The sequence below is a fragment of the Somniosus microcephalus genome, chromosome 9, assembly GCF_052327205.1.
Source record: "Somniosus microcephalus isolate GS21.2 chromosome 9, FLI_Smic_1.0, whole genome shotgun sequence".
NCBI lineage: Eukaryota > Metazoa > Chordata > Chondrichthyes > Squaliformes > Somniosidae > Somniosus > Somniosus microcephalus.
Window position 1 is genome coordinate 39,042,760 of NC_140995.1, and position 25,321 is coordinate 39,068,080.

At 43.2% G+C, this 25,321-nt stretch overlaps 1 protein-coding gene across 1 annotated transcript in view; it reads left to right on the forward strand.

Annotated features, from left to right (window-relative positions):
* The window catches only part of prim2 (DNA primase subunit 2), a 232,956-nt gene that overhangs the window by 40,105 nt on the left and 167,530 nt on the right, over positions 1–25,321 (forward strand). The window contains exons 5-6 of the mRNA XM_085996533.1: positions 3,343–3,435; positions 7,795–7,932. Of these exons, the coding sequence (XP_085852659.1) occupies positions 3,343–3,435; positions 7,795–7,932 (231 nt within the window). The remainder of the gene's footprint in view (positions 1–3,342; positions 3,436–7,794; positions 7,933–25,321) is intronic.

The window sequence follows — 25,321 nt, forward strand, 5'->3', positions numbered from 1 at the left end:
AGTACTGAGACACTAGTTATATAGTTCAGCTTAAATATTGTGCCTTTCATGACTTCGGAACATTGCAAAATGCTTTACAGTCAATGAAGTACTTTTGAAATGTCGTCACTGTTGTAATGTAAGAAACGCGGCAGCCAACTTGCGCACAGCAAGCTCCCACAAGCAACAATGTGATAATGACTAGATAATCTGTTTTAGTCATGTTGGTTGAGGGATAAATATTGACCAGGACAGCAGGGAGAACTCCCCTGCTTTTCGAATAGTGCCATGGGATCTTTTACGTCCACCAGTGAGGGCAGACGAGCCTTGGTTTAACGTGTCATCCAAAAGAGGGCACTAGCGACAATGCAGTACTCCCTCAGTATTAGCACTGGAGTGTCTGCTTAAATTTTGAGAAGATTAAGATAATGCAACAAAATAAAAATACATAAAGTGCCACCTTACAGCTACATAAATGTGCCTACAGTGCAGATGATAAGGATAGTGTTTGCTATGAGTATATCGATGCCAGTCTCTATGTTCTGAAAATATATGTTTGTTACTGCTTCTGCTAATCCGTGTTGGAAGAAAAATGAAATACAGATGCTGCTCACCAACGCATTTTTAACCCAACTTTCGGTGAAGTGATCAAGTAATGTAGACTAAAATAAAAACAGAAAATGCTGGAAATACTCAGCAGGTTAGGCAGCATCTGTGGAGAGAGAAATAGAGTTAATGTTTCAGGTCGATGACCTTTTATCGGAACTAGAAGGAGAGATTTAACTATTTTTAAGCAGGTACAGAGGCAAGGGAAAAAGGGGGGCGGTGGAGATGAAAGAATAAAAGGGAAGGTCTGTGATAGGATAGAAGGCAGAAGTGATCAAATGACAAAAGGGATGATGGTGCAAGGCTAATGGGACAATAAAGAAACAAAAGTTGGGTCCAGAGCAGTATAATTGGTAACAGCAGAACCATGACCAGCAATTGTTGCCCAAGAAAATGGGAGTGGTGGTTATTGTCTGAAGTTGTTGAGCTCGAAGGCTGTAAAGTAATTTAGACGAATGATTTTGCTTAGTGACTGCTGCTTGATTCGCAGTATTGGATTGGTGCTGTGGGCAAGAGCATCACGGGTAAGTCCTACTGTACAAAAACTGCAGCACTGCGCTGGAGCTGCACTATTTTACAATCGATTAAGATGCAAGTAAAGGATTGTATTGTATGCGTATATAGCGAAAAGGATCTATACTTGGCATCCATTCGGCAAAACTGCGTTGAAATTTTTTTCCAAAGCATTATCGCAAATCAGCCAACACTACAACTAGAGCCTCTACAAAAAGACAGCTACCAATGTAATCAGCTTCGAATCTGACTTTCGGACACCTCTTGCATATCTGGGGACTGCATAATTTTTTATAGTCATAATTTAACTTTATAGTTTATCTTTTCACCTCCGTTTAGTATCATGGTAAAAGAAACACATATATTTTACAAACAGGGCTGTAAATTAGGGTAGTGGAAATCTGGAAGTCCCCCCCCCCCCCAAAAAAAAAAACCCAAAAAGCTGTTGAGGCTGGTGGTCAATTGAAAATTTCAAAACTGAAAATAATAGATTTTTGTTAGGTAGAGGCATTAAGGGTTACGGAACCAAGGCGGGTAAATGGAGTTGAGGTTCAGATCAGCCATGATCTAATTGAATGGCAGAACAGGCTCGAGGGGCTGAATGGCCTCCTCCTGTTCCGATGTTGCTTCCTAAATGGTTGGTGTGTATGACACTGAAAACATTGAACTTTCTTACAGATTTATTACCTGAATATTGATGAAAAATAGGGGGAATGGGGAATTACCTGGCAACAAACACAGAAACCAGCAAAAATGTGGGTAATGCAATTTTATATGAAACAGTTTTGCCTACTACGGACATAAAGTCAGAGAGTGGACTAAAGGTTTCAGTCATTAATATCTTGGGACGGTTCTTGCTAAATAATGACAAAAATACTAGGTATGCGGCACTGACCAAACAGATCATAATCAAGTCCAAAGACATAGAAGTACCTGTGGTTTTTGGTATAGTGTTCCCAGTCTGTATTTCTTCAGAAATAAAAAAAAATCCATTGTGGGGAGGGCAAGGGACTGGCTCGCATGTTTTCGAATGCTGCTTTGTAATTGCACATCTGGAATTCTGATCGTGGGTAGTAAGTTGCCTCCAAATTTCCTCCCGTAGCAACTGAGCTGAGTTCGGACCGTGGAGCACAGAAGCTTCATCTTACACTGTCTGTCTTTCCATATCTGTTTTTTGTATTTGTTTTGACTAATTAGCAGACCAACTAGTTGAACTGATTTTCTATCTCGGTGGTTTCTGTTCCAATACACCCAGTTGTGTTTTTTAAGCATTGCTGCGCACCCTCACACTGGAACGTCCTTGAAGATAAAGGAAATAATATAATTCGGCCCATCGTGCCTATGCCGGCTCTTTGAAAAAGCTATGCAGTTAGTCACACTCCCTGCTCTTTCCCCCATAGCTCTGCAGATTTTTCCTTTTCAAGTATATATCTAATTCCCTTTTAAAAGTTACTATTTAACAGGCTCACGCTCCTTTCACTAGAAAAGTGAGGGCTGAGAGATGACCTATTACACATCTTAAAGATTATAAAGGGGTTCGATAGGGTAGACGTAGAGATGATGTTTCCACTTGTGGCGGAGTCCAAAACTAGGGGATATAAATATAAGATGGTCACTAATAAATACAAAAAAGAATTCAGGAGAAACTTCTTTCCCCAGAGAGTGGTGAGAATGTGGAACTCGCTACCACAAGGAGTAGTTGAGGCAAGTAGTATAGATGCATTTAAGGGAAGTTAGATAAGCACATGAGGGAGAAAGCAATGGAAGGATATCCTGGTAGGGTTAGATGAAGAGGGGTGGGAGGAGGCTCGTATGAAGCATAAACACTGACATAGTCCAGTTGGGTCGAATGGCCTGCTGTGCTGTAAATTCCACCACCCTTGAAGGCCATGCATTTCAGATCATAACGACTCGCTGCGTTAAAAAAATTCTCATTTCCCCCCATTGCACAATTTTTCAACACGTAATTCATGAATCAAGCCCTCCCTGCAGTATTTGTGAAACAAACAAAATGCTAAGTTGGCAGATGATTTTAGTGGAATGATTTTTGCATTCACAACAGCCCATCTGAGTGCTTCTATTTGTCATCCGGATCGGTGCGTCGTTGGGGCAGTAACTTGTGGCGCTCCCGTGTAATTATGTTTTCCTTGCCCTGGGCAGTCTGGGATGTGTTAAATACTGAGTTTTTTGCGATTGTCAAAACAAAATCTCGACCTAAGCAATGATTTTTGTGTTTTATTTCAGATTGAAGCAGAGGAGAAAGAGCATGAGTTTAATAATCTGCATGATTCAGGTGGACAGGGCACAATTAAAATCGAGGAACAGTTGTTTTACAAGGTGAGGACAAAATCGTTTCAAACCTGCTTAAAACCTGCGTTGCTTTTTTGTTTAACTTTTCCACAGAGTTTTGAATTGCTCTAACGAGCAAAATTTGTGCAGTTTATAAAAAAAAAAAAAAAAAAAAAGAACCTTCAGGTACAAGAAGAATTTAAAAATATTTGAAAAAGAGGTTAAATCTGAATGCTTTACTTATTTTGGTAGAATAAGGGCCCATTTTAATAGACTACGTCCTTGTGATTTACATTTGTTTAGCTGAATGCAGTGTATTTTTTTTATTGAGGTCTTAAATCACTGCTGAACTGAGAAACTTTAAATCTGTGGGAAGGCGTCTCAATCCACAGTGTGGACATTTTAAATCCTACATTCCTACAAAGCCATTCTGACATCTAGAACCTGCCCTTGAGGATTTATCTTAACGTTGGGATTAGTTTGTCGGTTGCCAGAATGCTTTTGAGGCATAGACTGCAATCCAGCAGCTGTTACTGGCAGGCTCTCGTCACACCGTAGGAAGGTGCGCTCTCCAGAAGAGGATTACTCACCTACTGGTACAGCATCAATGCCCAACAACACCAGGGGAATAAAAAAAAAAATAATTAGACCAACCTAACCAGCAAAATGTTTGTTGTCGATTTTTCAATAACCCTGGAGTGACTCTTGTTATCATAGGTCACATAAATTGGGGGTTCTCAAAAGCTGGGTATCTGTAAAGAGGAACATCTCTTAATTCTATAATGCCAGTGTGTCCACCGGTGCACATTCAGGAAAGCTTTTTTAAGACCTGTTTCACCCTGTTGGCAGGACACAAAAGCTTGTTATTCACTTCTTGCCTCTAGTTGCCAACCTCTCTCAATGCACTGCACTGGAAATTATGCAATCAATCATATTAAATAAGTAAAACAAAAATAATAAATGTATTAGTTTAATTGCGTAACAAATTTTAGACAGAAAAATTGCTTGTGTTGTGTACAAGGGGGTCCGTGAAATTTTTATAACACAGGAGGGGGACCTCGGAAGCAAAAAGGTTGAGAACCCCTGATCGAACTGATGTTGCACCACAGTCATTTTTTCTTTTTTCACCTCTGTTTTCCCCGTTGATTTTGACTGCTGCGCATTTCATGGGTAGGAGCAACCGCTGTACAAATCTTGCATAGCACGTGGCCTGAGCCAAGTCTCGTGAGCAGCTGCATTACATATGAGCTGTTCAACTGCAGTTGGGTGACCCAACTTAGACTGCGTTGCAAATTCCATCTTCTTGCAACTTAATGTGAGACAGAAAATGCCTTGCTTTGCATTGAAGCGTTTGATTGTACAGGAAACTTTGTGCTATCCAGCACCGACGGGACCGAGCTGTTGCCGTTCCCTCAAAACTGCCGGACACACCAGCGTTAATGTTGAAGGATACGGAGCTTTTCATCTCCGTATCTGACAACAAACACTTGCTTAGCAACAGCTTCTAAACAGTCGGCCCGTACCTTGGAAGCGTCTCTGTAGCTTAACAACAGCTTCAGAGAGACTTTCCAGAGCCTGACTGTTGGGGGAAAAAAAAGCCACGAGAAGAAAAAAAACCTAACAAAACGGCTCCTGATTTTTGCCGGTGGCTCGAGCTTGCCGGACACTTAGCCTCCGGATAACACAAAGTTTCCTGTATGAATTATAAATATCATTTTACCTATAAACAGTATGGATATTGTGTGCCTTAAATAAGGATCAGCATATCGGCCACAATTAGTTCAATATCCACTGGTAGCTCAGTGCTAAATTCACTGATTAGTTAGTGTATAACTGAGCCCTGTGGACCAGCAACGTTCCAGGGTTGATTGCTGCTTTGTACTGAAGCAGATGATCTCCGCCAGGTACACATACTGACTGCAAAATGGAATGTTTCTATTTGTAGGAATCCATTGGTGGCTGGCTGGGGGCAGGGGGAAGGGCGGGGGGGAAAGAGAGGGAAACAAGCAGATCCTTTCTCTCTTTGCCAATCTAAAAGTGAAGACCATTTTAATACAGCAAAATAGTCTGCGTGCAATAAACTTTTCACATAGCAGTGTTACCAAACATTCTTCTCATTTACACCCTGCATTTTTTGCCAATGATCTTAAATGTGTCCTCTGGTTACCGATCCTCTTGTCAGTGAAAACAGTTTCTTCCCATCAACTCTATCAAAACTCCTCATAATTTTGAACACCTCTTAGATTTTCCCTTAACTTTCTCTGCTCTAAGGAGAACAATCCCAGCTTCTCCACATAACTGAAGCCTCTCATTCCTGGTACCATTCTGGTAAATCTCTTCTACACCCTCTCCAAGGCCTTGACATCCTTGCACCAAATACTACTTTGAATACTTTCCACTGTTGGTCTGTGGGCTCACCCATTAACAGTTCATTCCAGTTTATTGTGGTCAACCTATATTTCTCATCTCTGAGATGTTTGCCTTACTTCAATTCAGAGTCTTGGTTTGTGACCCTTCCCTCTCAAACCAAATATCAAATTCAGTCACATTATAGAGTCAAAACGGCACAGGAGGAGGCCATTCGACCCATCCAGTCCGTGCCAGCTCTCTGCAGAGCAGTCGAGTCAGTCCCATTCCCGTGCTCTATGCCCTGTAGCCCTACAAGTTTATTTCCCTCAATCACCTATCCAGTCTCCCCTTGAAAACATTGAGTGTGTCTGCTTCCACCGCTTCCATCGGCAGCGAGTTCCAGGTCCTCTCTATTCGCAAGATGATCCCTTAGTCTGATTGTTAACTAATTGTTTCTCATCACTAAATCTTGTGCGACCTTATTACTGGTTGGTTCTAAAACATAATGTTCCTCATTGTTTGAACAGGAATGATATATTGGCCTCACCGGGAGTACAGCCCAGATTCACCAGAATGATACCAGGGATTAAACGGTTAAATTATGAGGACAGTTTGCATAAACTTGGGTTGCATTCCCTTGAGTATAGAAGATTGAGGGGTGATCTAATTGAGGTGTTTAACATAATTAAAGGATTTTATAGGGCAGATTGAGAAACTATTTCCTCTGGTGGGGGAGTCTAAAACAAGGGAGCACGATCTTAAAATTAGAGCTAGGCTGTTCAGTGGTGAAATCAGGAAGCACTTTTTCCACACACGGTAGTGGAAAAGGCTGTGGATGCTATGTCATTTGAAATTGTTAAGACACATTGATAGACTTTTATTAGTTATGGGTATCAAGGGATGTAGGTCAAAGGTGGGTAAATGGAGTTGAGGTACAGATCAACCATGATCTAACTGAATGAACTGAACAAGTTCAAGGGACTGAATGCAATGTTCCCTCTAATTTTTTTTCGGGTGCGCGGCCCGCTCAAATTGTTAGCGCAGGCACGGTTTTTCCATTGCAAAGCCGATGAACGGCCTGCACGGGTCCTTCAAACCCTTGCGCAACCACGCAGCTTAACGAGAACATTGGCCTACCTGTGATCCTATGTACCATGCACCGCAGTGCTGCATAGACTATAACAGAGAAAGCTAATTGGCTGTCGTACCATATTGATAAAGCAGCAACAAATTGCAACGGAACACTTAAACTTCCCTCTGCCAGAACAATTAGCCTCTAACTGACCGTAGGATAGGCCTATTCAAAGCACTTTTCCACAAGGAATACACCTTGCGACATAAAGCATGTTTACATCGATCTCCGTCTTAGAAGACAGCTTTCCTTAATGCAGCCCTTTTACACCCGTTCAGAAAAGGCAATCAAAATGCTATGTGCATTGTGTGGTTTTTTTTGCTCCAGTTATTGCACCCTCTCGCTTACTTTGACCAGTACCACAAGACATCTGCTGTTGCAGGAGCCCAACCGGTGCGGAGGGAACTGAATCCTACATTTGCCAATAAAAAATTAACGAGGTGGTGATTTTTAATTTACTTGAATTGAAGTAATTTGAAATCCAAACTTAATCAAATCAATTCACCGTCCTTGGTTCTTGGAAGGAGGCAGTTACCTCTCGAGTGCTGTTGCATCCTTTCCCGGAGCCCACCACGTTCGCAGCCAAGGCCGGTGCTCACTCAGTTAATTAAAGAACCACTAATCTTTGTATTTTTACAGTTATTATAATACATTGCAGCTGCTTTCAAATTGACTTGGCAAATAGAGTTTGCTTTTCTGTGTGATAAATGTTGTAGTGTTTAGGCAGGGTTGCTTAAGGTAATACAATTAGGATTTGGAATTATTATTATTGTTTCAAGGAGCCCATCACTTGTGAGGTGGGAATCTAAGAAGTATGGTGTTCGGTCGAATTCACTTTAAGCCTAATTTTATGGTTAATGAAGAGTAACTGTTGTGTGCAGTTGATCTTTGAAGATTTTCAACAGTTTTTTCTTTGTCTCCTTTAGGTTTCTTTTGCTGATGTTCTTGAGCTGGTCCGCGTTCGGAAGGTCTTCCTTAAAAACGGATTTGCATACATACCTCACCAGGAGATTGTGATTACAGTCCTGAATGTATTCCGACAGAGGCTTTCCAAGACATTGGCAGTGAGTGTTTTTTTTAATGAGAATTTCCTCCTTACATCAGTGGCCCTCCTTAACGGGATAAATGTCCAAAAGAATTTCCTCAATGATTTAGCTTATGAAGTAAACATGCTATCATGGAAGTGAAGGAGATCATGGTGCACTTTGGTCGCAAAGGAAGAACTTGGACCTGTATTAAAGCAGCTCATCACGTCTTTCAATTGCTCCTTCAACAAGGAGGAGTTGTATTGTGCAGTTACTGTCATGTGGGTAAACGGACTGGACTACCGCCAGTCTTTCATACTGAGGGGTGCAGTTAGCAGCTGGCAGTGCTTGGGTTATACCACAGCTGAGAATTCCACTCCTGCCACGATCTGTAACCATGGCAGAGCTCTCTGTGCTTACACGCCTGGTGAATGTTTAATGTTCTGAGGTTACAAGCAGGAGCATCTGCTGTCTCAGAATCTAAAAGCAAACTTGACTTCAGTTTATAAAAAGCTGACGACGTCTAACAGACGCCACGAGTACATTTTAAATGCGCCGTGACGCTGCACTGCAGTTATCTCCAACCCCAAGTGCTCGGTGATGCAAAGTGACAGTACAACTGCCTCCACAAAAGCAAAGTACGGCGGATGCTGCAAATCTGAAATAAAAACCGGAAAAAACTGGGAACGCTCAGCGTGTCGGGCAGCAGCTGTGGAGAGAGGAACGGAGTTCAAATGTCAGGTCGATGACAACTGCCTGCCCCCTTGCATTCTCTGAGTAGTTGTGCAAGCCAAACTTCTAATTCTGTGCCTCAGTTCCCTTTTCTCTTGGCAGCAGTCTGACAAATACTTCCTACCCAGCTTGTGACATACTTAGTTGGTGAAACCTAAATAATTCAACGTTGAAATATTTCAATTATTATCTTAATTCTTTGCAAGCACTTTCAAACAAGTTCTTGTTGATTCCTGTTTTGTTAATTTAGCTTTGTTTGGCACTGATAATCAGCAGTACTTTTACATTTGAGTCCTTCGACGGGAAGTTATTGTTTTTCTGGAGGCCCTTCCAGCCGTTGGGTTTGAAAGCACTGAGTATTTCGAGAGACCACTGCTTGGCCTCTGTATTGCCTTCCTACACTGTTTTACTGGTTGCACTGGTCAACCTGTTCCAGACTCTGAAGGGGATTCCTGGGAATTATTGAAATGTTGGAAACTGCTGAAAGGACTTACTGCACAACCATCCACTTAAAGTGCAACCGCTCCAAGTTAGGCAGAGAATTGAATAAGGATTGCGATTGATCCTTAGACAATGCTACCTGTAAGAAACCACCTTGGTCTTGTGAGCCATTACATTTGTAAATCGAGTCATAATTCTAAATTGCAATCAAAAATTTAGGAGGTTCATGTCCTGGCTGGAAGAGGGGGATGTGTTGGGCTTGTTGACCCCTATTCAAAGACGATCTCCTTTTACAAATCTATAGTGCGTAACTCGGAAGGATTTGGTGTAACTCGCTCTCCAAGCCAGGACTGTCGGACATTATTGTGTTGTACCAAGTTCCCACGGTCCCACAGGAAGGCCCTTTTCGTGTACATGCCTTGGATTCATCCATGATATTCCATCCGCATATACTAACTCTCCTACCCAGCGAAAGAGGTCAGTTGCATCAAATTGATTTAAAAATAATTGGACATCAGGCCACATGTAAAATAGGGAGGCGGTTTATTGAGCCGCGCATTGCACAGTTTATCCACCAGCAGATGGCCGAGATCAGTGTAGTGATCAGGTCGGCACACACACTTCTGCTGACAAATCACTTGCAAATGTGGCTCATGTAACAAAGGCTGCTTAACGGCTGCAATTGAGTGCTGCATCCAGTCACATCCCTATTCCTGCCCAGAATGGAGATGATTGGGTAATCCCCCTGTCAATTACACCTGCTGTAAGTGACTGGGATTGATTTTATGCACATAATTTGTATTATGTAACTATCCTCCACTCACTGCATTTTGCTGGAGGAATTTCTTTTTATTTGTTCATGGGACGTGGGTGTTGCTGGCAAGACCAGCATTTATTGCCCTTGAGAAGGTGGTGGTGAGCCGCCACCTTGAATCGCTGCAGCCCGTGTGCTAAAGGTACTCCCATAGTGCTGTTACGGAGGGAGTTCCAGGAGTTTGACCCAGCGACGATAAAGGAACGGTGATACTTTCCAAGTCAGGATGGTGTATGACTTGGAAGGGAACTTGGAGGTGATGGTGTTCTTATGCACCTGCTGCCCTTATCCTTCTAGGTGGTAGAGGTCGCGGGTTTAGGAGGTGCTGTCAAAGATACCTTGGCGAGTTGCGAGATGTTTAAGGTGGTGGATGGGATGCCAATCAAGCGGGCTGCTTTGTCCTGGATGGTGTTGAGCTTCTTGAGTGTTGTTGGAGCTGCACTCATCCAGGCAAATGGTGAGTATTCCATCACACTCCTGACTTGTACCTTGTAGATGATGGAAAGACTTTGGGGAGTCAGGAGGTGAGTCACTCGTTGCAGAATACCCAGCCTCTCCTCTGCTCTGTAGCTACAGTATTTATGTGGCTGGCCCAGTTAAGTTTCTGGTCAATGGTGAGCCCCAGGATGTTGATGGTGGGGGATTCGGCGATGGTAATGCCGTTGAATGTCAAGGGGCGGTGGTTAGACACTCTCTCGTGTTGGAGATGGCCACTGCCTGGCACTTGGATGGCAAGAATGTTACTTGCCACTTATCAGCCCAAGCCTGAATGTTGTCCAGGTCTTGCTGCGGACATGGACTGTTTCATTATCTGAGGAGTTACGAATGGAACTGAACACTGCAATCATCAGCGAACATTCCCACTTCTGACCCTATGATGGAGGGAAGGTCCCCTGAAGATGGTTGGGCCCAGGATGCTGCCCTGGGGAACTCCTCTAGAGATGACCTGGAGCTGAGATGATTGGCCTCCAACAACCACAACCATCTTCTTTTGTGCTAGGCATGACTCCAGCCAGTGGAGAGTTTTCCCCATGATTCCCATTGACTTCATTTTACAAGGGCTCCTTGATGCCACACTCGGTCAAGGGCAGTCACTTTCACCTCACCTCTGGAATTCAGATCTTTTGTCCATATTTGGACCAAGGGTGAAATGAGGTCTGGAGCCTCGTGGTCTTGGCGGAACCCAAACTGAGTATTGGTGAGTAAGTGCTGCTTGATAGCACTGTTGACGACACCTTCCATCACTTTGCTGATGATTGAGAGTAGACTGTTGGGGTGGCAATTGGCCGGATTGAATTTATCCTGCTTTTTGTGGACAGGACATACCTAGGCAATTTTCCACATTGTCGGGTAGATGCAGTGTTACAGCTGTACTGGAACAGCTTGGCTAGAGGCGCGGCTAGTTCTGGAGCACAAGTCTTCAGCACGACAGCCGGGATGTTGTCGGGGCCCACAGCGTTTGCTGTATCCAGTGCGCTCAGCTGTTTCTTGATATCACGTGGAGTGAATCGAATTGGCTGAAGACTGGCTTCTGTGATGGTGGGGACGTCAGGAGATGGATCATCCATTCGGCACTTCTGGCTGAAGATGGTTACGAACGCTTCAGGCTTGTCTTTTGCACTCGCGTGCTGGGCTCCAACATCATTGAGGATGGGAAAGTTCATGGCGTCGTCGCCTCCTCCCATTAGTTGTTTAATTGCCCATCACCATTCACGACTGGATGTGGCAGGACTACAGAGCTTTGATCTGTTGGTTGTGGGATCGCTTAGCTGTGTCAATAGCATGCTGTTTACTAAGTATGTAGTCCTGTGTTGCAGCTTCCCCAGGTTGGCACCTTTTTAGGTACGCTTGGTGCTGCTCATGGCATGCTCTTCTACACTCCTCATGATACCAGGGTTGGTCCTCTGGTTTGATGGTAATGGTAGAGTGAGTGATATGTCGGGTTACAGATTGTGGTATAATACAATTCTGCTGCTACTGATGTCCCACAGTGTGCGTCATGGATGCCCAGTTTTGAGCTGTTCGATTTAGCAAGGTGGTAGTGCCACACAATAAGATGGAGGATGTCCTCGGTGTGAAGACGGGAATCACTCTACTTTTAGTGGGAGACGTTGCTGCAGTTGCGGGCGTACATAAGTTCTGTTTGCTGCAGTTCGTAGAGACACTTTTAAAATGGACTCTGTAAATCGACTTTGTTTGCTTTGCTATTTGCTGAGTAAATAGACTCTTTTTTGCTATGAAATAGTCTGGTGAAACCTGCTGTAAGTCCCACCCCAGCTCCATTTCATTGGCTGGCACGGTACATTGTACAAAATGTACAAATTCTAATTCCCAAAGACAAAGTAAACAATGGCTTAGTAGTACAGCTCACCATTAATGTGACAGATGAGGCTGTTTGCTTGAGCATAGGTGCATCATGTTTGGAGTGATGGGCAATGTTTCCCGTAATTTGTTTTGGGTGCACGGACCATTCAATGCGTGAAAACTTAACATTGGAAAAAGTCGCTCCCGGTCCGCGCCCTTGTCAACCCTGTCTGACAATTCGGGGAGCTCTGTTCACATTTGAACCCAAAACTCCGCCAACTGCTTTTGTTGGGACGCAATCTCGAGTCCGCCGACAGTTGAGATGTCCAGGAGGTTCTCTTGTGCTTTTATTGACACTTTTGCAGCATAGGAACTGCAGAAAAATGTGTGAAAGGGTAGTGGACCCAGCTGTTTGTATTTCCCATTGAGGGGAAAGTACTCTGAGATGTTGCTTGATGTCCTGCAACTGTAGTTAATTTGTTGTCAGGAATTCATGCATGATTGGGAAAATTTCAGTGTTGTTTTCCCCCACAAAGCGAGCCCAGAATTCTGTCTTTTTTTTATCACTGATTCAATTTTACCCTGGACATTGAAGATGGTTGCACTCAGCCCTTGAAGTCCTAGATTTAGCTCATTTAGGCAAGAGAATATATCTGACAATTAGCCCAGCGTGAGAGCCAGGCCGTGTCACGCAGACACAGAGAGTGGGAATGGGTGGCCTGTAAAGAATAACTTGACCTATGAGTTCCAAAGCCTTGCCACGTGACAGCCTTCGAACCTCCTTGTGGAGCAATCCTACTCACTTCATATCTCATTAGATAGAGCGGAAAATATTCTGGAATTCAAGTTTTGAGCTTTTATAAAGATTACCATCTTCACAGCATTGTCCCAACACCACCTTCAAGATGGTAGACCTGCTTTTGGCAGCGAGTGCTTTCCTATGTATACTGCAATGCACCCACCTCGCAGTGGGGAGCAACTGCTCTGATCTGCGTCATTACTCCACCATGCCTACCACTCATTGACTTTGCTCCGTCAGTGCAGCTGCCAATACCTTGTGACCAGACGATGAGATGTTGATTTATGAAGCTGTCAAGCAACTGGAAAATCTCCTCAGCTGTTGTTCTGCTAGGCAGCGGCTGGCAAAACAAAATGTCCTCCTGTAATAGAAGGATATGCTGACAGGGTTAGGTGAAAAGGGGTGGGAGGAGGCTTGTGTGGAGCATAAACATCAGCATAAACCAGTTGTACTGAATGGCCTGTTTCCGTGCTGTAAACTCTATGTAATCACTGTTATTCCTGTTAGTTGGAAGAAAGACATAGCCAGCAGATGTTTGTTTGAGTGTCGTATTTCTCCTTTGGGGCACTCATTAAAATTCGCCTTCTCCTGGTGAGAATAATAATTTTGTTCAGAGAATAGATGAACACTTGTGCAGACAGAAATCCAAAATGTGCATTGAACTTGAGCAGTTCCTCATGAAAGTTATTATGAGATATTTTATTTAAATCTGTTTTTGGTACTTAATGGGTGATTGGGTTCTTTCTGACTATCAAAGTCTGGCTTCAAAAGTGACTGATTTATGATTGTTTTCCTTGCTGAACAGTAAGGTAGAATTCAGAATTATTTTTCACGAGGCTACAAAACGCTCCTTTGCTTCCCTCCCAAAAAGATTGCTGCTGACGTGATGAAAATTAAAAACTCCAGTAATTACCGTCCCCAAGGGCTTATATTAGTGGGGGAAATGATGGATTTCCCCATGTCTAAAACAAAGCTCTGAAGTAAAATCTTTTGCCCCAAGTTATACTTGTGAGCATCATGCAGTTAAATAAACCAATGGCACTGGAGTGGGGGGGAGATAACAGAAATTATGTCTGAGGTGCAAAACACTCGTTAGGATTTGTGAATTCTGTTATCCAGACAAAAGGTACTTGCAGATGAGAGGAGTCACCTTCCTCGCATCTGTATTGGTTTACCAGTGTCTGGACGGACTTGTGCTTGATTGATTCGCGACAACAACACTTTTCAATCTGCACTTCTGAAAATACAGGAACTTTCAGTCTTATGTGATTTTTTTTTCTTTCTGTTTTTGCCATGCAATTATATTTCCATTGACACATTGCTGCAGTGATACAGACCAGAATCCATCCATATCACTGCTTATTGCTGGGAAACCATCGGCGGGTACCCGTTGCTAGGAGACGGCAGAATACTGAGACAGCAGTTATTTCTTCGATGTGTAAATTTATTTTTATGACGGGGTCTGGTTTTGTCGGGAGGATGAAAAAATTCTTTTGTTACCACGAAGAAAGATGTGTTGTCTGTGCACTGTATAATTTAACATTTTGCACAGTGGCGCTAAGGGACTACTTGGACTGTGGCAGAATGATTAAGTGCAGATGGAGTAATTTTACTCAGACTTCCTGCTTGTACAGTATCACTTTATTTTCGAAGGAGATGTCGGCTGCTGCAAATCTCTTGTGAATGGGTTTTAAACAACAGGCACTATCCAACATTAGTCAAAACGAAATTGTTTTCTAACGAGCGCATTAAGCTTTCTCTGCTGAATTCTGTGTTCACTTGATTAAATGCAAATACCCCAGACCTAACTTTCAAAGTGCAGCAACTAGAGATGGTTTAATTTTTTCCAGCACTCTGGGCTGCAGTGGTTTCATACTTCAATTCGCCACCTTGAAACTGTGATGGCATTAATTTTCTAACCAGTAGTTTAGAACTTTCCCACTGAGGCTTTGGATGGAGACAAATTGTGGCTCGTCTGCGCTTTGATTAACTTCTAGCACAGTGCAGCCAGTACATTAAAAGCAAGGGGTAGGTGTGCGAATCGTCCATCTTGTTTTAAGTGGTGAAGCGATGTTCTTTACATGTCCTTTATTGACGGTACTGTATTACTGAGTTGATGCTCCAATACTCGTGAATTCAAGTGTCATGATGATGTGCATACACTTGCATTGATTACCTTGTTTACTCTGTTCTCCTCACAATCATTCACTGAGGTATTCAGTGTCTTTGCAATGGATTGGCTCGTCGCTATGCTGAAACGATTCTTCACAACACGAAGCAAGTATTGTAGCAATCTTTCTGAACCGGAGAAATGACCATTTTAATTTTCCCATCCAAATAACATCAAGGTTTTCTTGTGATTGATAGTTGCATCGTCACAGAGGATAGAGGAGTGTGGCTCTGATTTGTTGGCTAATAGTTGTTTTAATTTACCTATATATGCATGGGAAGCGTCACGGCAGTGCTTTTTGTTTCCAAATACTGTTTGTGCCATCAACATTTTTATTTTACATGGAGTTGCAAGATGTACAACCCCATATGCTTCAGTAGGCCAGTAGTATTTCCACCACCCACGGCGCCCCCCCCCCCCCCGTCTCAGAAAGGAGGTGCAGATTCATAATCTGAAGCGCAAACTCTTCCTCCTCTTTGTGTCTGCGTTGAGTAGTTTCTCAGAGAAAATTGGATGGTTTTCAACCAAGAGAATGAGTTAAGATGTGGGATTCTGCATGACCGCTGATCACGACTGTCTGGTGGCCAGAAAAGCAAAGTTGATGTCTTTCTTACTGCTTTCTGAATTTCATGTTGTGCATAATAATTAATATAAGGCTAACATTGAGATAGATAGATTTTAGTCACACAAGGGTATTAAGGGTTACAGAACCAAGGTAAGATACAGATCAGCCATGATCTAATTGAATGGCGGAACAGGCTCGAGGGGCTGAATGGTCTTCTGTTTCTATGTAGTCTCCCCCCACCCTTTATAAAAAAAAAAAAAAGCACCCTCCTAATGCAGTTGGGTATCCGAGTTTTTAATCCGATTTCCACATACACAACCAAAGAATTAAGTAGACATTACAACACGGAAAGAGGCCATTGGGTGTTCATCACCCATACAAGCCGTAATCCTAATTTAAGTGAATATAGTGATCATTTAATTTAGTTTCGGGACTAAATTTGGAAATATTGCCTCTTAAACTTCAAATGAGAGGCAAACTGAAAGCCATTCCCAAAGGATGTTGTCTGAGAAGGTTGAACTGTCTAAATGAGTCAATCCAAATGCTGCTGCTCTCCTCTGTACTTCAGTAGGTCTTTGACTTTGACCCATCCTTTGTCCATTCACATGAGCATTTTGGCTGCCCCTCGGGGACCAAGCCCATTATTTCTATCTCCTTATTTTTCCCTTGTCTCCTCCCCGTCTGTCACCCAGTCATGTCGCCGTTCATTTCTGCCCCTCCCAATACCGAATCCAACCTCAACCTCACTCGATCCACCATTCCAGGCTTGAAGTCGCCTTTTAAATTCAACTGCATCCCTTCACTAATTTTATTTTGTAAATGTACTTTTTGAACCTCTCTACTTGGTATTCTCTGTAGGGCCCATTGAGGCACCTGTCACTGCCTCTTTACGAGCGGCAACCCAAACTTCCCCGTCTTCCTTTGCCTCGCCAACCTTCTCGCCTGGCGTGCTGCTCTTGGGGACTAACCATGCCGACTTTCTTTTCGTCCAGCACAGCCGCCTTGTATTCTGCCAGCGGACCAACAATCACTGCCCCACTCCGCGTCTCCTTCCAGAATGTCCATTTAATTGTGAAAAGGGCCCTTGCCATCCGCAAACTACTTATAGATGATTGCAGTGACATCACGGCTTTGACTGAAAGTTGGCTCACAGGTGACAACCCCTTGCTGAATCCTCCATCCCTGCCCCGCTGTACATTCTGCCACTTACTCCTTCCAAACTGCCCTTGTCACCACATCACACCTCAGGTACTCCTCCGAGCAACTCACCTTGTTCCAACCTTCTCGCCATTAATAGTACATAGTAATTATATAGTATTGGTTCTTTAAAATCCTTGCGGTCAACTGCTTCCCAAAAAAACAGCAATTCAGCGAATCCCCAGATGACAGGAGCACTGCCACAGGAGATGTGCTACTGTTCTAAGTTTTGGGCCTACTGCGTGCGTCTTGCTATGGCACTGAATTCCTGTGTCATGTTATTGTCACAGTACCTGGCTAGTGGCCTGGATGCTATGTAAACTTGTGATTATATTGCACTTCTCTCAACCCCTTCTCTGTGTAAGTTCCCTGTCTGTTTGGCAATATGTTTTTTGTTTTGTATTTCTGGCAGGTAGGTTCAGTTATGTAAATTTTGGAGCAAATATTTTCTGGAACGAAAGAAACATCATGTAAATTTTGTGTGATCACCATACAACTCTGCCAGTGAACTCCTATTATAACAAAAATAAGCTGCCAATGATGAATTTGGGAATGGAGTGGGGGAATTTTGACTTTCTCCCTTGTGATGCCAGTATGAAATCAGAATGTACAAAACCTAGAAGCTGCTGCTGCCAATTGTTTGCTTTTTTGTTTACCTTTTCCGACCTTATTTCACAATTGCCCAGTGAATAAACCAGACACTGAGAGATTGAGCATCAGTCCTGGGCAGACCATGTTTAAGCAAGTGCATCAGACACCGGCACAGTTATATATCACACTCACACTGGCTGAAAAAAACATACAAACTCCGTGCATACATACATATATATAATATATATATATATGGACCATATGCAGAGTGAGATTTGTGGCATTCTTTGGAAAATGCAAATGTAAAAGATTAATTAAACAATTTTTAAATGTCATGGTTAGCAGACCAATTAATTTTTTTCAACATTCCTACTTGATGAACACAACCTGGAGCTGTGTAACTTCAGCTTAACATTCAGGAGAGCCAGTGGAGCAGTTGCCGAAGAAGTCATGTGATATAGCTTTTTAAATCCTCGCTTCAAATTATAAAAGTAACTTTGAAGACTATTTAAAATGGTACCAGTTAATAGCAGTGTTTTTGTTCTGAATACGATGCTTACCAGCAATATCTGCACTGTGTGCAGTGTCACTGCTGTGTAAGATGCCCCTTTGGAAGTAAGATTAGGTGGTTAAAATTTTGCACCACCGCTAACCTAATTCCCACGATGTATCTTAACCAGGCAAGCTCGTTTGGTTAGCTGCAGAGTGGATTTTCTTTGCCAGAAGTAAATTCGCACTTGTATCCGCTTGTTTAATTATACAACCTAAATCTCACTAGAAGGCTGATTTGTCGTAGTAGATTATGGGGAGAAAAAAATCAAACTAAGCCAATATGTTTCAAAATTGAATTTGTATGTTTTTTTGGTGGGATTACTTTTCAATGTTGCATCTTCCATACACGGCTGGAGTGATCAGCAGTGGCTCATGTTTTGTTGAATGATACAGCACAGAAGCGGGCCATCGTGCCTGTGCCGGCCCTTTGAAAGAGCTGTCCAATCCGTCCCACTCCCTCTGCTCTTTCCCCATAGCATATTATATATATATAATTTATCTTATAAAATATTATTTTCCTGGAATTAATATTGGCTAAGGTATTGTGACAAATAACAAACATACCTTTTACAAAAGCAAAATACTGCGGATGCTGGAAATCTGAAATAGAAACAGAAAATGCTGGGCACACTCAGCAGGTCCGGCAGCATCTGTGGAGAGAAAATCCGAGTTCACGTTTCAGGTTGATAACTTTTCGTCAGAACTGGAAAAAGTTAGTGATGTAACAGGTTTGAAGCAGGCGCAGGGAATGTAACAAGCAGGGTGGACAAAGGTGAACCAGTGGATGTGGTGTATTTGGATTTCTAGAAGGCATTCGATAAGGTGCCACATAAAATGTTACTGCATAAGATAAGAGCTCACGGAGTTGGGGGTAATATATTAGCATGGATAGTGAATTGGCTAACTAACAGAAAGCAGAGAGTTGGGATAAACGGGTCATTTTCCGGTTGGCAAACGGTAACTAGTGGGGTGCCACAGGGATCGGTGCTGGGGCCCCAACTGTTCACAATCTACATTAATGACTTGGATGAAGGGACCGAGTGTAATGTAGCCAAGTTTGCGGGTGATGCAAAGATGGGTGGGAAAGCAAGTTGTGCAGAGGACTCAAAGAACCTGCAAAGGGATATAGACAGGCTGTGAGTGGGCAAACATTTGGCAGATGGAGTATAATGTGGGAAAGTGCGAGGTTATGCACTTTGGCAGGAAAAATAAAAAAGCAAATTATTATTTAAATGGAGAGAGATTACAAAATGCTACAGTTCAGAGGGACCTGGGAGTCCTTGTGCACGAAACACAAAGTTAGCATGCAGGTACAGCAAGTAATCAAAAAGGCAAATGGAATGTTGGCCTTTATTTTCAAGGGGGTTGGAGTATAAAAGCAGGGAAGTCCTGCTACAACTGTACAGGGTATTGGTGAGACCACACCTTGAGTACTGGGTACTGTTTTGGTCTCCTTATTTATGGAAGGATATACTTGCATTGGAGGCAGTTCAGAGACGATTCACTAGGTTAATTCCAGAGATGAGAGGGTTGACTTATGAGGAAAAGTTGAGCAGGCTGGGCCTATACTCATTGGAATTTAGAAGAATGTGAGGTGATCTTATTGAAACATATAAGATACTGAGGTGGCTCGACAAGGTAGATGCAGAGAGGATGTTTCCCCTCGTGGGGAAATCTAGAACTCGGGGGGGCATAATTTCAGAATAAAGGATCGCCCTTTTAGAACTGAGATGAGGAATTTCTTCTGAGGGTTGTAAACCTGTGGAATTCTCTGCCCCAGAGAGCTGTAAAGGCTGGGTCATTAAATACATTTAAGGTGGAGATAGATTTTTGCAAGATAAGGGAGTGAAGGATTATGGGGAGCGGGCAGGGAAGTGGCTTTGAGCCCAAGGTCAGCCATGATCTTATTGAATGACGGAGCAGGCTTGAGGGGCCAAGTGGCCTATTCCTGCTCCTATTTCTTATGTTATGCTTAAAGGGAGGAGGGGAGGAAAGAACAAGAGGGAAGATCTGTGATCGGGTGGAAAGCAGGAGTGCTTAAATGGCAAAAGGTATGATAGTACAAAGCAAAAGGAGATGGTAATGGGACAAGAAAAGAAACAAAAGATGGGCCGAGAAGATGTGTAAGTGGGAATGGCAGAAACATCAACAGCTGCCATGTGAAAAAATAGGGGCAGAGGTTATGGTCTGAAATTGTTGAACTCGATGTTGAGTCCAGAAGGCTGTGAAGTGCCTAATCGATACATGACTTGCTGTTCCTCGAGCTTAGGTTGAGCTTTGTTGGAACAGTGTAAGAGGCCGAGGACAGAGAGGTCAGACTGGGAGTGGAGCGGAGAAGTAAAGTGACAGGTGACCGGAAGCTCAGGGTCACGCTTACCGACTGAACGGAGGTGTTCTGCAAAGCGGTCATTCAATCTGCCAAGTTTTAAATCGCAGGCTGCTCTCTTGGTTAAAAGCAGCATGGAAAAGTGAAGACTGGCATAAAAAAGGGAATTCTTTACTTGAACCAGTTAAAGGAAGACTGCTTTGAAAGTTGGGGGCAACAGATTTCAAATGTCAGTGGATGAAACTTTGGCAAACAGATACGCAAGCTCTCATTATTATTTGTGAAAATAGTTCAGGGAAGATGTAAAGGAAAAACAACACTGTTATACGCCACTATTCCATTGCTTGCTAAGGTGTGAAGACATAACATTTGTTGGCCTAGTAGCAATGATTTTGTCGGAGGTTTCACAGGATCAATATTTCATTTCTGTCTGCTAGACTTTAGCTCTGGCAAGGAGATTGCAGACTCCATGGGTACTGAAAGCTCACACATTCTACTTAGAAACCATGCCTAACTTATGCAGGTAAAGACTGTGGACTGTTTCACGGTTGTACATCAGCCATTTTGTAGCTTTTTTTGGGGCAGCAGAATCACGTCCAAAGGCATCTGTTATTCCATGCCCGCATCACACAGTGCTTGCTGCCAGCATCCTTCGAGACCAGATCCGAAAGCAGTGCTTCCCACCAAAAGCAGTGATTTTTGCCACCCCTCCCCACCCCCTCCAATCAGAAAGAGCATCACTTTAATGATTCATCATAAGCATAAGTGAAAGAATCCCATCGGTTGTCTTGGTCTAGGCGATTCACTGCAATGGTACCAGGGAGATCCCGCATAGGAGACTGGTCAAGAAGGTAAGAGCCCATGGGATCCAGGGTGCCTTGGCGCGTTGGATCCTAAACTGGCTGAGTGGCAGGAGGCAGAGGGTGATGGTCGAAGGTTGCTTTTGTGACTGGAAGCCTGTCCAGTGGGGTACCTCAGGGATCGGTGCTGGGTCCCTTGTTGTTTGTGATCTACATAAATGATTTGGATGAGAATGTAAAAGGTATGATCAGTAAGTTCGCAGATGACACGAAAATTGGTGGGGTGGTAAATTGTGAGGAGGAAAGCCTCAGGCTACAGGACGATATAAACAGGTTGGTCAGATGGGCGGAAAAGTGGCAAATGGAATTTAACCCTGAAAAGTGCGAGGTGATGCATTTTGGACGGACAAATAAGGCAAGGGAATACACAATGAGTGGTAGGACCCTAGGAAGTACAGAGGGTCAGAGGGACCTTGGTGTACATGTACATAGATCCCTGAAGGCAGCGGAACAGGTAGATAAGGTGGTTAAAAAGGCATATGGGATACTTGCCTTCATTAGCCGAGGCATAGAATATAAGAGCAGGGAGGTTATGATGGAGCTGTACAAAACGCTGGTGAGGCCACAGCTGGAGTACTGTGTGCAGTTCTGGTCACCTCACTATAGGAAGGATGTGATTGCTTTGGAGAGGGTGCAGAGAAGATTCACCAGGATGTTACCTGGGATGGAGTGCCTCAGCTATGAAGAGAGGCTGGACAGGCTGGGGTTGTTTTCCTTGGAGCAAAGAAGGCTGAGGGGGGACCTGATTGAGGTGTACAAAATGATGAGGGGCATAGATAGGGTAGATAAAGAGGAACTTTTCCCCTTTAGTAGGGGGGTCAATAACAAGGGGGCATAGATTCAGGGTAAGGGGCAGGAGATTTAGAGGGGATTTGAGGAGGAACTTTTTCACCCAGAGGGTGGTTGGAATGTGGAACTCAATGCCTGAAAGGGTGGTAGAGGCAGGAACCCTCACAACATTCAAGAAGCATTTGGATGAGCACTTGAAATGCCATTGCATACAAGGCTATGGACCAAATGCTGGAAAATGGGATTAGACTGGACAGGGATGGATGGGCGGCGCAGACACGATGGGCCGAAGGGCCTCTTTCTGTGCTGTAAAACTCTATGACTCTATGTGGGACTTCAGTTATGTGGAGAGACTAGAGAAGCTGAGATTGTTCTCCTTGGAGCAGAGAGGGTTAAAGGGAGATTTGGTGGAGGTGTTCAAAGTCATGAGGGGTTTTGATAAAGTAAATAAGGTGAAACTGTTTCCAGTGGCAGAAGGGTTGGTAATCAGAGGAGACCGATTTAAGCAAATTAGCAGAAGAACCAGAGGCAGCATGAGGAAAAAATGTTTTCCATAGCGAGTTATGATGATCTGGAATGCACTGCCTGAAAGGGTGGTGGAAGCAAATTAGTAGTAACTTTCAAAAGGGAATTGGATAAATACTTGAAGGGGAAAACATTGCAATGCTACAGGAAAAGAGCAAGGGAGTGGGACAAATTGGATAGTTCTTTCAAAGAGCCGGCATAGGCACAATGGGTCGAATGGCCTCCTATGCTATATCATTCTAGGAGAACGGGACAGGTCAAAACCTATCCTGTTATTTATTCCAATTTGAACAACCAAAGTCTCTTATCAGCTGCAGGAGTAGAAAGCTGCCTGGTAATGAAAAATTCATTACATGGTGGTTTTGTGCCTTCATATCTGAAATGATTGTACCATGGAGCAGATGGGTTTCTCGAAAGCAAGGCGTGTAAAGGAACCTGGTGTTAGCTTTCTGAAAGAGTTTGTGAACCCATCACCACTCCATTTAAGAAGAAAATAAGTTATTGCCAACTGCAGCTACCTCCTGAATGCTTTTGATTGGTTTTGCTTGGGTGTTGATATATTCCTCTTTGCTTTTAATTGTTTCATTGACCAATTCTCCAGTACCGCACACCTTTTGCAATGCTGATGATAAAGTGTTTATCATTTACAGATTTCAAATTCTGGCTGCTTGTGATGTACAGCGTTTCCGTGCCTGTGACAAATGTATACTTTTCTACCGTCGCCTGTGATTATTTTTCTTCAACTCTTCGGAAAATATTATTAAACTCCCATTTAGTTTTGACGGATTTAAGCACTGACCGATTGAACACATTTAACATTTTCCAAGTATGTGCGTTCAAGGTTTAAACATTTATGCACAAGCGGTGAATTATTGGTTTGTTGCCCTTGTACAGTTGCTCTAAAAGAAAAGGCATGAGAAATATTACGATGTTTTCTTCCTAATTGGTGCTGTTGTACTGCTGGTACTGGGAGCTCTTTGGGACATAACGGAGCCAGGATACTGTTGGTGTAGGCAACCCTCTCTGGTCAGGTGAATCCCAGCTCCTCCCGCCAGTATATATAATACTGCCTCAATTGCTACTTCCCCTGGAGAGCAGATGGAATAATTACCTAAGGACATAAGGCGTAGGAGCAGGAGTAGGCCATTCGGCACCTCGAGCCTGCTCCGCCATTTAATGAGATCATGGCTGATCTGATCTTGGCCTCAACTCCACTTTCCTGCCCGACTCCCTTACCTTTCAAAAATCTGTCCAGCTCCACCTTAAATATATTCAATGAATAATTGTCTCTTTACTGACAAATGGTTTTTAAAAATTCTTAAGACAAATTCCTAATGGTCTGGGAATATTTTTCACGTTACCGTTGCAACGGTTGCAGTTATGGCGCAACAACAACCTTGCCTTTGCATTTATATAGCGCCTTTAACGTAGTAAAACGTCCCAAGGTGCTTCACAGCAGTGTTACAGGACAGAATTTGACACCGAGCCACATAAGGAGCGTCTGAAAGGAGGGGAGAGGTTTAGGGAGGAATTCCAGAGCTTAAGGGCCTAGGCAACAGAAGGCACAGCCACCAATGGTTGAGCAATGAAAACTTGGGGTGCGCAAGAGGTCAGAGTTGGAGGAATACAGAGATTTCAGGGTTGTAGGGCTGGAGGAGGTTACAGAGATTTCAGGGTTGTAGGGCTGGAGGAGGTTACAGAGATGGGGAGGGGCAAGGCCATGGTGGAATTTGAAAATAAGGATGAGAATTTTAAAATCGAAACGTTGCCAGATCATGAGCCAATGTAGGTCAGTGTTGGTGATGGGTGAACGGGACTTGGTGCGAGTTAGGATACGGGCAGCAAAGTTTTGGATGAATTCAAGCATACGGAGGGCAAACGTTGGTAGTTTAGTTAAGAATAATCACAACTCACTGGAAGTTTTTTTCTCTCTAAGCCACCCAAGCCCTTTATCCGTTATGAGCATTATATCCATGCTAAGTGAAATTGGTGCTATAAATGTTTGTTCTGTATTTATAAAATTATGGACAGAGGAATTTCCTGAGTTTGTAGTGAGATGGATAAGATGGGCCTCATTTAGACTGCAGCGAGCATGAAGCTCCGTTGTCGAGTGGGATGTACATAAAAATGAGAGTCTTGTATACAGTAAATGGGGTGAATATTTATTGAAAAATGGAAGTCGAGGGCATTGAGTAGAATAAACACTCAGTAGATACAATCATTAATCCAGGGCGTTTCATGTTATTTCATCAGTGTGCCTTAATTTCTCGCTTTAAGGGATGGCTCATAAACTTCTGCAAGTTATCTGGTTGTTAGCAGCGCACACGCTTTGAACAAAAAGCTCAAATATTTGGACTAGTTTTAGATTTTTTTTTCGTTAGTTACCTGCCCGGCACGTTCAACCAGACCAGGAAGAGCATGATCAGTCGAAGAACACCGTTGAGATCCAAAATAGTAGCAGCGTAAATTTGACACTCGGTTTTGTGTTTGCAACATTCAGTTGAAGGATTGAGCAGTTCCGAAATCAAACCATTGATCATTTAGCTTCTGTTGCACGTGTTAATCTCTATTGCATCTTGTTCGAATATTTAATGAACATGATTTAAATCTTTAAAAAAAAAGTCAAGGTATCCCATCTCGCTTTGCTCCAGCATTTTAGCAGACAGCGAATGTGGGTTGGGGGCGGGGTGGGGGGAGGCTGCTGGCAGAAAGGTTTTCATTTGTGTGAATGAAGTGAGCTGAGCCATGAGAATTGGGCACAGA